The 15942-nt window shown below is 39.8% G+C and overlaps 1 protein-coding gene across 1 annotated transcript in view; it reads left to right on the top strand.

Moving 5' to 3' along the window:
• The first annotated feature begins 4008 nt into the window (after positions 1–4008).
• Positions 4009–15942, top strand: part of LOC142493876 (cytochrome P450 2K1-like) — a 42338-nt gene continuing 30404 nt past the window's right edge. The window contains exons 1-4 of the mRNA XM_075598569.1: positions 4009–4234; positions 6329–6491; positions 11903–12052; positions 14682–14842. Coding sequence (XP_075454684.1) covers positions 4049–4234; positions 6329–6491; positions 11903–12052; positions 14682–14842 — 660 coding nt within the window. The 5' untranslated portion in view covers positions 4009–4048. The remainder of the gene's footprint in view (positions 4235–6328; positions 6492–11902; positions 12053–14681; positions 14843–15942) is intronic.

Here is a 15942-nt window from a genome sequence, read left to right as displayed (position 1 = left end):
CCGAACATGCAGTTCTCGCTCCCCATTGGCTGGTACAGTTCCATGTTCTGCAATCCCTCTCTCTAGGGATTCTGGGAATTGTTTTATTTATTTATTTTATTTATAAAATTTTACCAGGAAGTAATACATTGAGAGTTACCTCTCTTTTTCAAGTATGTCCTGGACAATATGACAAATAAAACATGGTTACAAATACAGTTACATAAATGAACAGGGTATACATTATATATTACATTATGAGGAACCTGACGAAGCATCATTGCGAAACGCGTAGTTCCCTGCCGGAGCCCATTGACTGAAGGACCCAGCCAGCCTGCTGACATCCGGTAGGACCTCCTCTTCCGGTCCCGCCGTCGGACGCGATCACGGGAGCCACACTGGTGAGAGGAACTGTACCGGACGATCGGGCTGATGCTGGGCTGTTTCAAAGCTGTATCGTGAGTGTTATTCTGTGATTTTGCTGTTTATTGCACTTAATAAATCTTATTTGCCCACTCACCATGTTCGGCCCATTTCTTCCAATTTGGGCACCCGGGAGAGAAGCAACTCACATACTGCCTCCACTGGGAGGGTGAGAAAGCTATCCATTGCTTCTAGCAGCACTCCGTGAAGGAAAGACTGCACACTAGATTCTGCAAACCAGCACTATCATCCCCTTTAACCCCTTTTACCCCTGACCAACAGCAGGCCATATAAGCATTTAGAAGCCTGCTAGTCACCCACACATATCAATTTTATTTCTTCTTTTTTATTCCCTTTTTTATTCCACTCACCCCCATTAGGTTAATAAACCACACAATTCTATTTAAGAACTTTATTTAAGAATATTTTTATAATTTTTATAATAATTTTAGAGAAAACTTTTTTACTCTATATTGTACTGTTTGGCTACCTAAAACACTAATTCCGTGTTCCACATCTTCTCATTTCATTTTTTGAGCAAAATCCCGTGTGCTGACCAACCCTCCATCTCCACTGCAACTACAAGAAGATTCCGGGCTTTATCTTCTCTACTGGTCCAGCTGCAGAAAACAACAAGGGCAAGTATACACTACCCTTTCCTTGGTTACACATTACCACACAGGCAGCATCACAAGCCTAAACAAATAGGGAGCGCCCCAGCCTCTTTTCTTTTTATACATTATATACAATACATTGCATGCACAGTTAGAGAAGATGTATATTATAGGTGTATGTAACAGTTACAGACCAGATTAAAATGTGAGACAGCCTTAGTTTTGAAAGAAGTTAAACTGGTGGTGGATATGAGAATATCCGGTAGGTTGTTCCAGTTTTGGGGTGCACGGTAAGAGAAGGAGGAGCGGCCAGATACTTTGTTGAGCCTTGGGACCATGAACAGTCTTTTGGAGTCTGATCTCAGATGATAAGTGCTGCATGTGGTAGGGGTGAGGAGCGTGTTCAGATAGCTGGGTAGCTTGCCCAGAAAGTATTTGAAGGCAAGACAGGAAAGGTGAACTTTGCGCCTAGACTCGAGTGATGACCAATCTAATTCTTTGAGCATTTCGCAGTGATGTGTGTTGTAGTTGCATTGGAGAACGAAATGACAAATTGAATTGTAGAGGGTGTCAAGTTTGCTAAGGTGGGTTTGGGGTGCCAAGCCATATACTATGGCTCCATAGTCGATAATTGGCATTAGCATCTGCTGTGCGATACGCTTTCTGACCAGCAGGCTTAGGAAGGATTTATTCCTGTAAATTACACCTAGTTTGGCATAGGTTTTGGATGTCAGGGTATCAATATGTATTCCCAATGTTAAGTGGGAGTCAAACCACATGCCCAGGTATTTAAAACTAGTAACAGGAGTTAGGGTGGTGTTAGCAACGGTTCTGATCTGGAGCTCAGTCACTGGAAACTTTAAAAATGTAGTCTTGGTCCCAAATACCATTGTTATAGTCTTGTCAGTGTTTAAAAACAGTTTGTTTTGGGAAATCCAGTTTTCGAGTCTCAAAAAGTCAGACTGAAGTATGTGATCAAGGTCAGAGAGGCTATGGCTGTGCGCATATAGGATTGTGTCATCTGCATACATGTGTATTGAATTGTAGTCCCGTGTCTGCATCTGCAAAGCCATCCTAGGATGCCTGCCGCACTCCTCACACTGCTTATGTGCGCCTCGCCGCATTGCACATGCACAATTACCAAAATGGCCACCCCCAAACTCCCGATCGCGCGCAGCTTGAAACTACTTGAAAGCTCCCCTGCACCGGAAGTAGTGTAGTTGGACTCGGCCATCTTTGTTCATATCCATCATGTAGCACCAAAATGAGGGCATATACTTGTAGTATCTCCCTCTCCCTTTAAATCTCCTTTATAAGCAGACCACTTGCACTTCCTGATTGACAGTTCAATGCTCTTTGTGGAGCACAACTAAGGATATGGCCCCGCATTGAGGGACGCTCTTGTCCCCGTGGCGCCAACCATAGCAGGTGCTGCAGCAGCCAGCGGGGACCAAGCCTAAGATATCTGGGTGATAAGCTAATAGCTAAATTAGCTACATTTGTGAGCATCGAGCAGCCATTACATGGCCATTACATTACCCATCAGCTGGTTTATCTCACATTGCTAGAGCTATGGCCTAGAAAAGCAGTGGTTGTAGATTATAGATCTGTTGGATTTGACACCATTTCAGTCTTTAGGTTGATGCCTTAGGCTTATCAACTCTATATAGTTGGTATGGAAATCCTTTTAGGAAGTGTGGGATGGGACTCATTTAAATATACTTTGCATATCTATTAGCATATCTCCCAGTCAGGTACCTCAGATGTGCTACTCTTTCAACATAGGCATGCTATCCTAATTTATCCGGAGGGACGTTTGAGGGAAGATATATAAAACTGGTGACAGTGATTAGATTTTAAAGTTTCTGTCTCACTGTTCTTAAAAATATGTCCAGATTATATTTAACAATAGATTTAAATTAATCCGTCCACAGACTGATTTTAGTGAGGGGGGATGGATTTTGTTTCCGGGAAATGTATTTGGACTGTTCTGCCCATCCCTAGTCATGAAAGCCCTCCGCCCCCAGTGTGTATATATTTCTCAGATCTATGGTATCTAAGACTTTTTGGAACCAGAGCTTTCTGAGCTATATGATAGAAAATGCAACCACTTATTGCACAGGAACCAAAGTTGCAAGACCAAACTGGAGGCATAACAAAGAAGCCATCATGGTTCAAGCGAAAATTTGGATTCAACACCAATGGGTATCATTGGAGGTGGACTATCCGATACCTGAAAGACAATGTCACCCTTTAATGACAACGACAGATATAATGGGAATGAGAGACATATAGTATGTGTTTTTTACGGATTTATGCATACTCACATGGCACCCAATAACAAGTACAAGAGTTGATGGAACACACTTGCAAGTAGAAGTGTCAGTGAAAACTAATTAAATGTTTGTCGGTCTTCTGATACTGTAGTTTGGGAAGTTATCTGTAAACATGGAATGTGGGAGATAACATAAATATTGAATGCTACTGTGAATATCAGAAAGGATTTACTTGGTATCACAATGGTATAATGGTTTCCTAGAATAAGAATAAGGCACTACCAATTTTCTGAGAATACAAAGGGGGCATCAGTTTGGTTTTTCAATGTAATAAAACCAGAGGATTTGGGTAGATGGGAATGTAAACATAACCAAACACGAGCTACATACAGTATTCTAGTCAAGGATGCTCACACTTACTATAATGTTACTTTGGTAGAATCACCATTTATGGAAGTAGCTCGAAAACAAATTAGATTGGACCCATCAATACCAGAAGCAAGGGAGGTGAAATACAAATTAGTTACTTGAAAATTAACACTTCAAAAAATGCTAATTGTTCAAGGTATACCACTTTTCAAGTTCATTCAATAGCTATTTTGATTTGACTGAATATGTTACTGTATGTGGGTGGCACTATGTGTGAAACAGAGGAGGGGAGAAGGGTTTATAAACCAGGAAACTCCAAGTGTTTGAGTTTTAAACTGACATGTACAGCCAACCTGTTTGTCTTCTGAAAGCCTGCTGATTATAGAAATGGATGTGACATATTCTGTAGTAACATATATTGTACTTGCACTCACTGTTTTATATATCCTAAAGGTTTTGAGCAGCTGGACTGAAAGCAAAGACAAGAATTTCCCTCCTGGTCCCAGATGCCTACCCCTGATTGGAAATTTACATATTATAGATTTGAAGAAACCCCATCAGACTTTAATGAAGGTAAATTCATGTTTCTGCCATTCTATTTAGCAACTGTGGGAAAGGAGTAATAAGCAAAAATAAATATCTAAAGTCTGCTGTTATTTTTAGTTAGGACTTTGTGACTGTGACCTTGTTGAAGGTCTTTTTGGAGCAGCTCCTCATGAAATAAGGGTGGTTTTATTTCATTTACAAGTGAATAGTTTTTGCACCTATTAAATCACATTTATTCACTGATATTTTTCTAAGTAAGTTGTGCTTCATATTTTTTTTATATTAGCCACATGCGAAAAATGTGCAGGAATAACTCACGAGCAGTTTCAATAACGCCTACTACATCTCTAGCAAACTTTTTTCACATACAGCTGCAACTGTCGGTTGGAGGCGGCTTGCCTTGAGAATTCTGCACTTAAACCCAAATTACGCTGCGAGATTTCTGCAGCCAGACTAATGGCCCATCGGATTAACTCAGTGGGGGTTCCTGCATTTTAATGGGACTCACACTATGAGAATCCTACCGGGCTGCAAATCCAAGTCAAATGCAGGGACCCCAGCTGTGTTAATCAGATGTGCCATTTCAGCCTGCTGTGGATCATCTCACGAGTTACTGCAAGATGTCACAGATTTTCCAAGGCAAGCAGTCTAAAACCGGCTGCTGCATCTATATTTACCACAGATTTCTCAATAACAAGGTAATTGTGATTGAGTAAGACAATGGGTAATATTTACTATCATGCACGCATTTTTTATTTGAGCTACAGGTTGTAGTAGACATTATTTCTCCCGCTAAGGTGATGCACAGAGGCGGAACCAGGGTTTTTTGTGACAGGACAAGTTCCTCCAAATGTGCCCCACCATACACAAACACACAGCACACTGACAGATACTGGTGCACGGTGACACAAAACACAGACAGACACTGACACACAGGCACTGCACAGAACACATTACACTGATACAAAGCATACTGCATAGCACACCAACACACATCATAAATACTCACAGACACACAGAACAGGACAGTGACAGATAGACACACCGCATACTTGCACGCACTGATACACAGCATATATACACACACTGACACACAGCACACTGTACATACTGTAGCAAATCTGCACACAGCATCCTGAAGAAAGGTGGATCACATTCTGTGGCGTGTGCTAGAAAATGGTGATGAGTCTGCTCTCTGAGGAGGCAGAAAAAGGGTGTGTGCACTGTGTCAAGAGGGAGGGGGTAAATGTGTTTTGTGTTGAGAATATTAGTGAGTATGAAGTTTGATAAGAGGAGATAAATGTGTTGTGTGTTGAGAATAAGGGTGGGTGTGAAAGAAGGGTGTGTGTGATGGGTTTGTGCATTTGAGGATGTTGAGTGTGGTGTGTGAGCAAGAAGGGTTGTGTGCGTTCTAACAAGGACACCCCAAGATTTAAAAAATCCTTAAGGGGTACCCATGCCTAAAAAAAACACTGTTCTACAACGTCTATAGCAGCTGATCTTAAAATGTAATAAGTATGTCTTAAAATAGCATCATTGGCTATGCGTAAATTGATGTTCCAAATGCCGGGCTCTTTTAGTATAGTCTGATTAAAGCCCAGTCCCTATTAGAGCAGAATTAAAATGGGGTCTTACATTGAAAACAGCCGTTAATCCAACACTAATTTCGATGTGAAAACAAGACAGTTGCTTTTTAACATGTACATAAATTAGGAATAGACAGGCTGTGCTCTCTCTAATGAGCTGTTTTTTTACTGCCCCCACAAAATGCACATATTTTTGGTAAACTCTAAATTGGGGATTTTTATTACAAGTGACAAACCTGCCTTTTGTACCCACGCATTCAGTTTGCGCTACTATACTATCATTAGCTAACCATAACCTGGTATCCTTGTGTAATAAAGGTACTGTTACTAATTACAATCTAGTCCCTAATTGGTTGTTTTGAAATGATTCTATAGATTTCTATAAACGAAAGAAGCAAGATTAAGAGATTTTATACATCTGCTACAGCTACAAATTAACACAGACCAAAATATTTGGTAAATTGTTTAAAAATAGTCGTATTTTCTTCTTGAATATTTTTATATTTATTATTATCTGTAATATTTTCTATTTAAGCTATCAAAAATATATGGCTCTGTGTTCAGCATTCAAATGGGTATGAAGAAAATGGTAGTCTTGGCTGGATATGAGACTGTAAAAGATGCTCTTGTGAATTATTCTGAAGAATTTGGAGGAAGGGCAAGAATTCCAATTTTTCAGAACATGGATAAAGGAAAGGGTAAGTTTGTTTCTTTGCCTTAATACATTACATCTAAAGGTTTTAAGGCGTAGAGTCTGTGAGAATGATGTACAGTATTATGGCACATTTGGAGCAAAACTGAAGCAAATTGTATCATTTATAACTTGTTTCTGCACGACAATCGGGTTTATGAATGCTAAAGTACTGTATGTGGGACAAATTTATCCAACCATATGTATCACATAAATAAGATTGCTTTCCGTTGATACATCTTGTGCATTTGTTGCCCAGGAATTGTTTTAATTTGGCCTTGATACATAGACCCCAATGTGCTACAGAGAAGTTTTACATTGTATTTGACTAAATAAAAATGGAGTGACATACTGTACTTTTCTGGCTAACAATTTGTTTAACATGTAGAATACCCTTTCTTACATTTGATACAACCTGCAAATGTAGCAGTGCATTAAAAAATGTAGAGTCACACTGTCTTTACTTTGATACAGTGTATATTATCTCCCAATGTGTCTATCAGAAAGCAACATACAGATTCATGACAACAAATTAATATCCTTATACAGTATTTTGCTTTGGTAACATTAGAACTTGGAGTCACAACATGGGACTATAAGGGGCATAATCCGCATGCCCAGCACATTCACTGCAAACTTTGTCTCTAACCATTTACTACTGAAATAACAGACACTAGGCACTGCGTTTATTGGAAAGACTGTTCAGGACACAGTTTTGCTCAAAATGTTAAATACCAACATTTAATTGGTATTGTTTTACCCTTCAAACATAGTAAAAATCTTATGAAACTATGGCGACAGAAGAGGAGAGAATGGTTCTGTTCTGTGTGAGCTATAAAACCCATATTACTCACTCCACATCCCCACTCACCTCTTTCTTGTGTGAGGATCTGCACTATCCAAAGTCCATGAAGATGGTCGATCTGGCCAAATATATACTGGGTCCAGGGAGACAATTTTCTTTGTCCTGCTCTGCAACTTAGGGAATACGTACCATATTCAATAAGCTGATATACTGCTGATCTCAGGGCAATCATTGGATAACTGGTCTTTTATTTATTTTGTATTGTTTTGTGGATGAGTAGTTATGTTTTTTTTCCACTGACTCCTTGTGGGGATCTGTTCCTGCCTTATTTTCTTTAAAGCCCATACTGTTGGGCCCTTGTCAGTATTATACCCTTTGTTGTATACTGTATATTGTATTCCCAGTCTTGCTGGCTAAAAAGTAGATCAGTGGCCACTGGATGGATCTGTAACCATAATATAGTGTTTTCCAAACCTCTCCTTGCGACCCATGGCCACACCTGTTTTTTGAAATAACCAATGCCCTTGCATCCAAGTGAATGCTCTTATTTTTTGCACATTTATAGAATGTTAGGTTGTTGCCTCAGAAACCTGGTGTGACTGTCGATTATGGGGAGAGGTTTGGAAAACACTGCATTAATAGGAGACTTCCCTACAGCAGCTAGGCCAATGAGCAACACATCCACTATTAATGTGGCCTTCCTGTAGGATCAACACATATGGGGCCTATTCTAGTAGCTTTGATAAGTGACTTATCGATGGTTTTGAGCACTTTGAGTAAGTTCGCATGTGTAGATATTAAAAAAGATCAGATAGCATGGCAAACTCGCTCGAAAACGGCTTCTTCATGATTGGTAGCACTCCCGCTCAGACAAATCGAGTGGTTGCTCAAAAAATACTAAAACTTGCATTTTTTGCCAGATTGAGCTATTCAAGCAGTTCCAAGATTCACATTCCTGCAACTAGAAGGCTCTGATCTGGGATCCACGATGAGACTCTGATGGAAGAAATGTATTCTTACTAGATCACATTGAAGCTGGGTGTCTCTGTATCTGACACGCATTAATATCAGCTCTGGAGACCCCCTGCTTCGATCCTATGCAATAAAAATATATTTACAGTCAGCTCCATTACCTTAGCATCTAACCGCTAAGGTAATGAAGGGGTGCCTGGTTTGTTAGGGGTCGATGGGTGAGTAATAAATGGACACGCTACTACCTACCACCTCTAACCCCAACAACCCCTTCACATACAGTACAGCGATGGGTAAAAAAACACAATTATCCAGATCTGGAAAATAGCGCATTTGCCCATTAAAAATAAAACATTAACCAGCCAGCATTTAGTAAATAAACCTCTGCCAGGATGAAGCCCTCATCCTCATCTTCATCTTCATCCTCCTATTCCTCCGTGGGCAGCAACATTAAAATGAAAAATCTAACTACTGGCCACTAACCCCTTAATTACCTTAGCGGTTAGTAACCGCTCTAGTAATTAAGGGTTTACATCCTTCATTACTTTAGCGGCTAGCCGAAAAGGTAATGAAGCTGTTTTTATTTTATTTTAATAACATTGTTTTGAAGCAAGGTGTCTCCAGAGCTAAGCCCCAAAATGTTTGCCTCAACACCCCCTTCTCCTGAGTTACAGGCCCTGGCATGGGGTGCCGGTATCTCCCTGCATTGTTTAAATCTCCTGTGTCACGTAACCAGGAAATTTAAACTTTGCAGTAAAATTAATGTGGTTTAGCTCTGGAGACCCCCTGTTTCAATATTGTTTTGTTAAAATAAAAACAGTGCAATCGCCTGTATGAGCTGTACAGGGAGATGCAGCTGTGTCTGTGCAGCTCTTCCAGACTGCAGGAAGATCACAGAGGCGGAACTTAGAAAAGGACAGAGGTAAAGACACTGCTAACTCGAGCAGTATTGGCATTTTCCTAGCGAATGGTATCTGGCTTACGATAACTCTTTCTGAATATCATGATAAAACAAATGTCAGACCGGCCGGTAGGTCATGCCAAAACATTCTATATGGCAGTGATTTTATCTAACTTACCTGAATAGGCCCCTAAACTGATAAGTGGACTGTATACCGCCCTACAGCGAAACGGTATAGTTGTTTACACAGCAATAATTGGTTTAATATCTGAGAAAACCTTACTCACATCTGCAGATTAATACACAAATTAGTTAGTCACAGAATATTATATAATATGTGAGAAAACTTGCAGTACAGCGTGGCTGCTAAATGTGCGCCGACGCAAGTACTTGGCCCAGAAAGATTGAGGGGCGGTGCTTGTGTGCACAGCGCATGCAACACACTGGGACCGCAGCCTAAGGGTTAGTGGGTATTGAGTTCTGGAAGAGAGTTCAGAGTGTGCAGACACTGAAGATAGTTCTCCTGCTAGAGGAGTGTACTGAGGCCTAGTCCTTAAGGGATAGGGTACAGATGATATGTGATCCAGGGCATGTACCTCGCTGTTAAATAAGCCTCAGTCATACAACAACTGGTGTAGTCCTTGAAGCATGGCTAATGATAACAGAAGAAGTGTCCATGAGTTGCATCCTGAAGCCTCAGGATCCTCTTGAACTGGAGGCGCAGGCCACTAAAGAGACACCGTGAGCCTGTCCTGATGTCCTCCACACAACATCGCTGAGATCTCCTGTCTCCTGTTTACCAACCAGGTATGATACAGCAGCTACAGAACATAGAAGTAGCAGCACATTTCCCAGAGGGTGGGGGAAACAGGGCTGCACACGAGTAACAGGAATGTGTGCTATAAATACCCATACAGGTTACCACAAAGTGAAAAAGGGACCTCTGACGTGGGATTACAACCCAATTTGGGGTATGAAGTGATATTACTCAGTTGATACATTATTTCTGATCTTTAATCACTGTAATTCATGATTACCAATGCCCCTCCCTTGACAGCTGGACACACTATAATATCAACATTGTTTTTAAGTAGTTGCAACACTTTACACTCCAAAAGTGAAATGTTAGAACTCGCTGTTTGTTGGTGGTATCTTATTACAAGCTGTACTATCCTGTTGTACTAACCGAATAAAGTTTTATACAGACAGGTTAGTGACGGGAGGATCAAAGGTACTTTTAACCTTACATTTTGGGATGTCATTAGTCATAAGTTTATCATGAAAAATGTAATTGAATTTCATATGTCTATTGCATTTAAACATATCCACGTCACTAGAATAAGTCCGGTGTTGCTGTCAGTACATAAAATAGTCCCCTGTCTAGAAAATGGGTCTCAGTATTGGTCAATAACACGTCAGACAGATTATAGATCAGCGTGGTCCGCTTTGTGGGGGACGACACTGCCCCTTTTCACTTACCCCCTCGTCTGAAAAGTACCCTTTGTCGTTTGTGTGTAATGTTGTGGCTCTTAATTTGTAGGAGCCCTTCTGTAAAAAAGGTGAACCTTACAGCTGTGCTTTTTGAGCATGACATACTGTAGGCTGTGATTTACGCCACAGACTCGCTCTCGGATAGTGCACTCAACTAAAGCATACTTTACGCTACAGGCTCCCCTCTGCATATGTACTGCACATTTCTATGCTCCAAAGTCTACACTGTACGCTCTCCTCACACTATAGAGACTTTCAGTAACAATATTGATTGAGTGTAGGTATACCCTCTGGACACTAATCTGCACAGATCCTGACTGAGACCCCTACGACTGCATCCTGCTACACAGGATAGTCTCTTCCTGCTGATCAAATAGACATTCATCGACCCAGCCATCCCAATACTCTGCCAATCTTGTGACAATCATATCAGTTGGACTTATAAGACAAATTACCAGACTTTTCACGCACTGTCCTCAGTAATATTATTTTTATTATACTAAGGGGTCAACTGCCGGTTGTCAACCGCTTGCCGTGCGTGTTTTTGCCGGGTCCCTGCTGTGTGAATTCTACAGGTTTACACCTGTTTGTAAGAGATGCGCAGTCAGAGTCTAACAGGCGATCGTTGGGGCTTTAATTTTATTTTAATAATACAATATTGTAGTAGGGGGTCTCTGGAGCAGAACTGCATTGATTTCAGGTCCGGGACCCCCGGCTTCCCGAGGTAGTAGCCGCTATGTTAATGAAACGGTTAACCCCTCCAACTGCCCAACCCGAGAAGCCTAACCACCACCCTGGGGCAACTGTCCCCTTCTTCCAATCCCTCTACCCCCAATACACATTACGATACAAACAACAATACATTGAATACCCTTCCCTCCCCCCTCCCAACACATATAGTAATGTGCAAAATCCCTATTTTCCATATCTGGATAATAGCTAATTTGTAACGAATCTCTGTTATCCCCCTTTATTTAACACACAGCTACTAAAAGCTAAGTTTTAATTCTGTCATCTAAGTTTTAATTCTGTCATCTATTCACACCACCATTACTAGTATTGAGTGCACCGTGTTTTCTTTCTCGTGCATACTATATTAATAACTTGCAAACTTTTAATGATTTTTTTCCCAAAGTTTTCAGTATGTAAAAAAATGTTGAATGCGCGAGATAAAGTTGTTTACATATATTATTTTTTTTTAACTGTTTCTTGTTTGGCTACATTTAACATTTTTAACACACTGTTTTAGGACTTGTTTTTTCTAACGGTGACAACTGGAAGGTGATGAGAAGATTTACTATTACAACTTTACGTCATTTTGGAATGGGCAAGAGCAGCATAGAAGACAAAGTATTTGAAGAATGTGATCACCTAACTCAACATATTGAGTCATTCAAAGGTACAGTAGGGATATAATGTGGATATGTACATTGTATAATGCAATGCATTTGTAAAATTGTAGTTAATTTGTAGTCAACCAGTGTTAATACATTATATTGCTGAGCTGGGACAGGGAACATACAGAATTAGAGGATTCACTCAAAGATATATGTTATGTCAGTGTATTTTCATGTGACTATCCAGAATCCTTTTCTGAAGCCTAACAACTTTATGATGTGAGAATGACGTGAATGAATCACGGAACCTGTGGGAGACATGGAATAACACTTTTCTACTTCTTCCAATAGTTATTCCAGAAACATGACTCCTGTCTTCTCTGTACTTACCTAGTCAAGGTTTTTTTTCTTTATGCACCATACATTTTCAGAAAATACTTAATAAGATTATTAATAAATTACATGTTTGTTTCAACCTTATGGAATCGTTAGTGTCTTGTTACACAGTGCTTCTGCTACAACCGGGATTTTGCTGGGTGGTACAATACTGTAGTGGTTGTTCTGTGTGAAATGTATGGCAGAAACCAGTATGTGTAACAGTGTTTCCTCCAGCCAATCACAGATAGGGGCCATTGCAGGGTGTATGGTGCATATACCTGCTGGCAACAGGAGGGCTGAGTTGTCTGCGATAACTTGGGAACAGGCTTCTGGGGTTCATAGCCCACATAATACTTAGCAGTGCAGCGCCTCCATCTGCCGTAGGCTCCGGGGAAATGGAGATGATCTCCCATTGTAGAACTGTACTTTTCCCCCCAGTTAGGTCACACACCAGGCAGGAGGTACATTACAAAACAAGAACGGTTTATTACTACACTTCTGCAGTGACAGTTACTCAGCAGTCTTCTGCCGGATACAGTCAGTACTCACTGAAGATGGTTAACAAACACACAGAACCCCAGCAAGCTCCTTTAAGGAACCCCTGAGGGCCCCCCCCCCCCCAATTTTTTTTTATATATGTGTATATGTGTATATGTGTATATGTATGTGTCAAAAAGGAGAGCATGACAAATGTATACAACAAGCGACAGAGAAGCCCAATGCTACATCCAATATGACAAAAATACACAGTAAAATACTTACATATTCTCTTGAAAAAATATCATTTGGTTGAACCCTTTGGCCAAAAGCATTGTAAGCCTGCGAGCCACAACAAGGCAAACCCAGTTCGCAGGTCCTAACACTACCAGATAAAATACTAATCTACCTCTATTAGGATTAAAATTCTCATTTACCTCTATTAGGAGGGAGAAAAACCCAACAGTGCTAGTGTACATAAGATCCTTTCAATACTAGATGCAATTTGTTGCTACTGTAGGATGCTTTGCAACATTAATTGGTAAAACTTGGGATTCTGTGGGCAGAAGGGGATATTTGAACAGTTTAAAGTATTTTTACATATGTACCACAAAGGCAAAAGGCTCCTTGTAATACTTGTGATTGGTTCATAGCGTTCGCCGCATGTGTTTAAAATAAAATGCTAGAAAGGCCCCCCTATAATATACAGTACTGTGAAGATGTGTTCCCTGTGTTAGGGAATAGTTCAGTTCCAACTATGGGTATAAAATCTTCTCAAGCGTAAAACAGCTTCACAGTTTGGGAAAGAACTCTTATCAGCAGAAAAGTCATTAACCGCTCAATGAATTTTTTTATAAAATGTGTTCTTTCTAGAAATACTAACAGACATCAAGATCCCTGTAATCTTACAAAATTATTAAATAATTCACCAGTACACGTTTCAGGAATTGTATCCATAATCATCTTTTTAGTGCCAAAAAAAATGTTTAGAAATGAAATTGAGTGAATACTATCTTTAGGTTCCAGAGAAGCAAAACATTCACATAATACGGAAACCCATGAATACATTTCCAAAAATTTCACAAACATAGAAATCACCCCAATCTATAAGACACTAACCATAGATCTATTTGCGTTTTTTACATCTATCAGCATACATGGGCAGGGGTACAGGTGCGCCGCCGAGTATTATAAAACTTGCCTTAAACTTGCCTGGGAAAATCTGGGGCTATCACCAACAAGACCCAGGAACATGCTGTGTACATGCTGGGTACATGCTGCAAACATTTCAGTAACATTTCTGCAGAGACTAATGGCCCATCGGATTAACACAGCAGTGTTCCCTGGCAGTCCCATTCAGTTTGAATGGGACTGCCAGGGACCCCCGCTGTTAATCCGATGGGCCATTAGTCTGTCTGCAGAAATGTCACTGAAATGTTGCAGCATGTACCCAGCATGTTCCTGGGTCTTGTTGGTAATTGCCCCAGGTTTGTTTTAGAATACTCGTCGGCACTACAGTATTTGGCTAAACCCTCATTATTGTCTCTCTTTGCTACTTTACATTTTCATATGTGATGATGTGTGATATTATATGGTTGTAATTATATTGTAAAAATAGAATACAGATATGGTTATTATTATTAAATAACATACAGTGAGAGTAGTCTATTTGTCATCACTGGGCACTGGGGATCATTGTGCACATATGATAAGACTACTTTTCATATTATATTTATTATATTATATTTTTAATAATTTATATCCTATACTTTTTTCTTTATTTTATAAAACTATTGGTTGTTTTCTTTAATGCTTATCATCAATCTTAATTGATAGGAAAGCCGTTTGATAATACTACAATAATTAATGCAGCCGTTGCCAATATAATTGTGGCAATTTTACTTGGACATCGTATGGACTATGAAGATCCAACATTTCTGAGGCTCCTAAGTTTGACAAATGAAAACGTTAGACTTCTGGGATCTCCCACGATTTCGGTAACATGACTTACAATTTTTCTGTCCAAACACTGTTTATTTTTCTAAAATCAAATTAAAAATCCAATTATCAAACCCAATTCTATCACTATCAATACAGAACCTGCCTCAAGGATTAATCATAAAGCAAGGTGTGGTCATTTCTCTGGTCATACTGAACAGCTGTGAATTTATTTAGAAAATGATATTGAGAAGGAAGGAAAAGTTTAGTCTCGCAGAATTTTCCTTGAGACAGCAGTGAAATATCTTACACCATCAAATGATTTCTTACTGGTAAATTGTGACCCATGTCTGTAGTCACTTCCGAATGCTTACGTTTTTGTAAATAATATTAAGTAATACCCTAAGATGTTGCATTATACTGAACTGCAATACCTCTTTGTTTACATTAACCTTTGATAGTTAAACAGGTGCGTATTATTATTAGCATTTGATAAGATGTTTAGGACTGTAAAGCCTGATGAGGTTTAAAAAAGGGTTATTGCAAAGCCCTTTATTAATTGTTTGCAGAATGTAATGATATTGGCTAGTATAAGTGACCAAAAGAAGCCACACACATGTTGTGCATTATTTAATCATCAGGACATCATTTTTTTAAGCATATAGGGTGTATTGGGGTCTTGCGTGGTTTTGTTGTTATATACTGTATATTGCCAGAAGATATCTGTATGTGCAATGCAACATTGGGGTATAAAAAAAAATAGGGGATTATTCTGTAAACTCCGTTAGCGCTGTACTGAGCAATCTGCCTGGAAAGCCCCATTGACTTGAATGGGGCTTTCCGTGCAGAACGCACAGCAAAGAGCTAACGGAGTTTACAGAATAAGCCCCATAGATTTGTCAGCAAACTGTGACAATGTTCCAGGGCACTAACGAAAAAATCCAAATGGACAAAGCAGGGAGCCCAGGTAGTGAAAAAATCATAGAGGCTTTATTTGCAACATTAACAAGTGGTAATCAGAACAGAATATGTCCTCCCACGTGTTTCACGCAAGTGTTACGCTTTCTCATGGAGTTATTACTCCTCTTTGATTTTTTCACCACCTGTACCTGTAATTTCAACACTATAAGTGTTGCAGATATGTTTTAGTAAGGCAAAT

This window comes from Ascaphus truei, chromosome 4 (assembly GCF_040206685.1).
Source record: "Ascaphus truei isolate aAscTru1 chromosome 4, aAscTru1.hap1, whole genome shotgun sequence".
In the NCBI taxonomy this organism is placed as follows: domain Eukaryota; kingdom Metazoa; phylum Chordata; class Amphibia; order Anura; family Ascaphidae; genus Ascaphus; species Ascaphus truei.
This window is presented reverse-complemented; position numbering and strand designations above follow the sequence as displayed.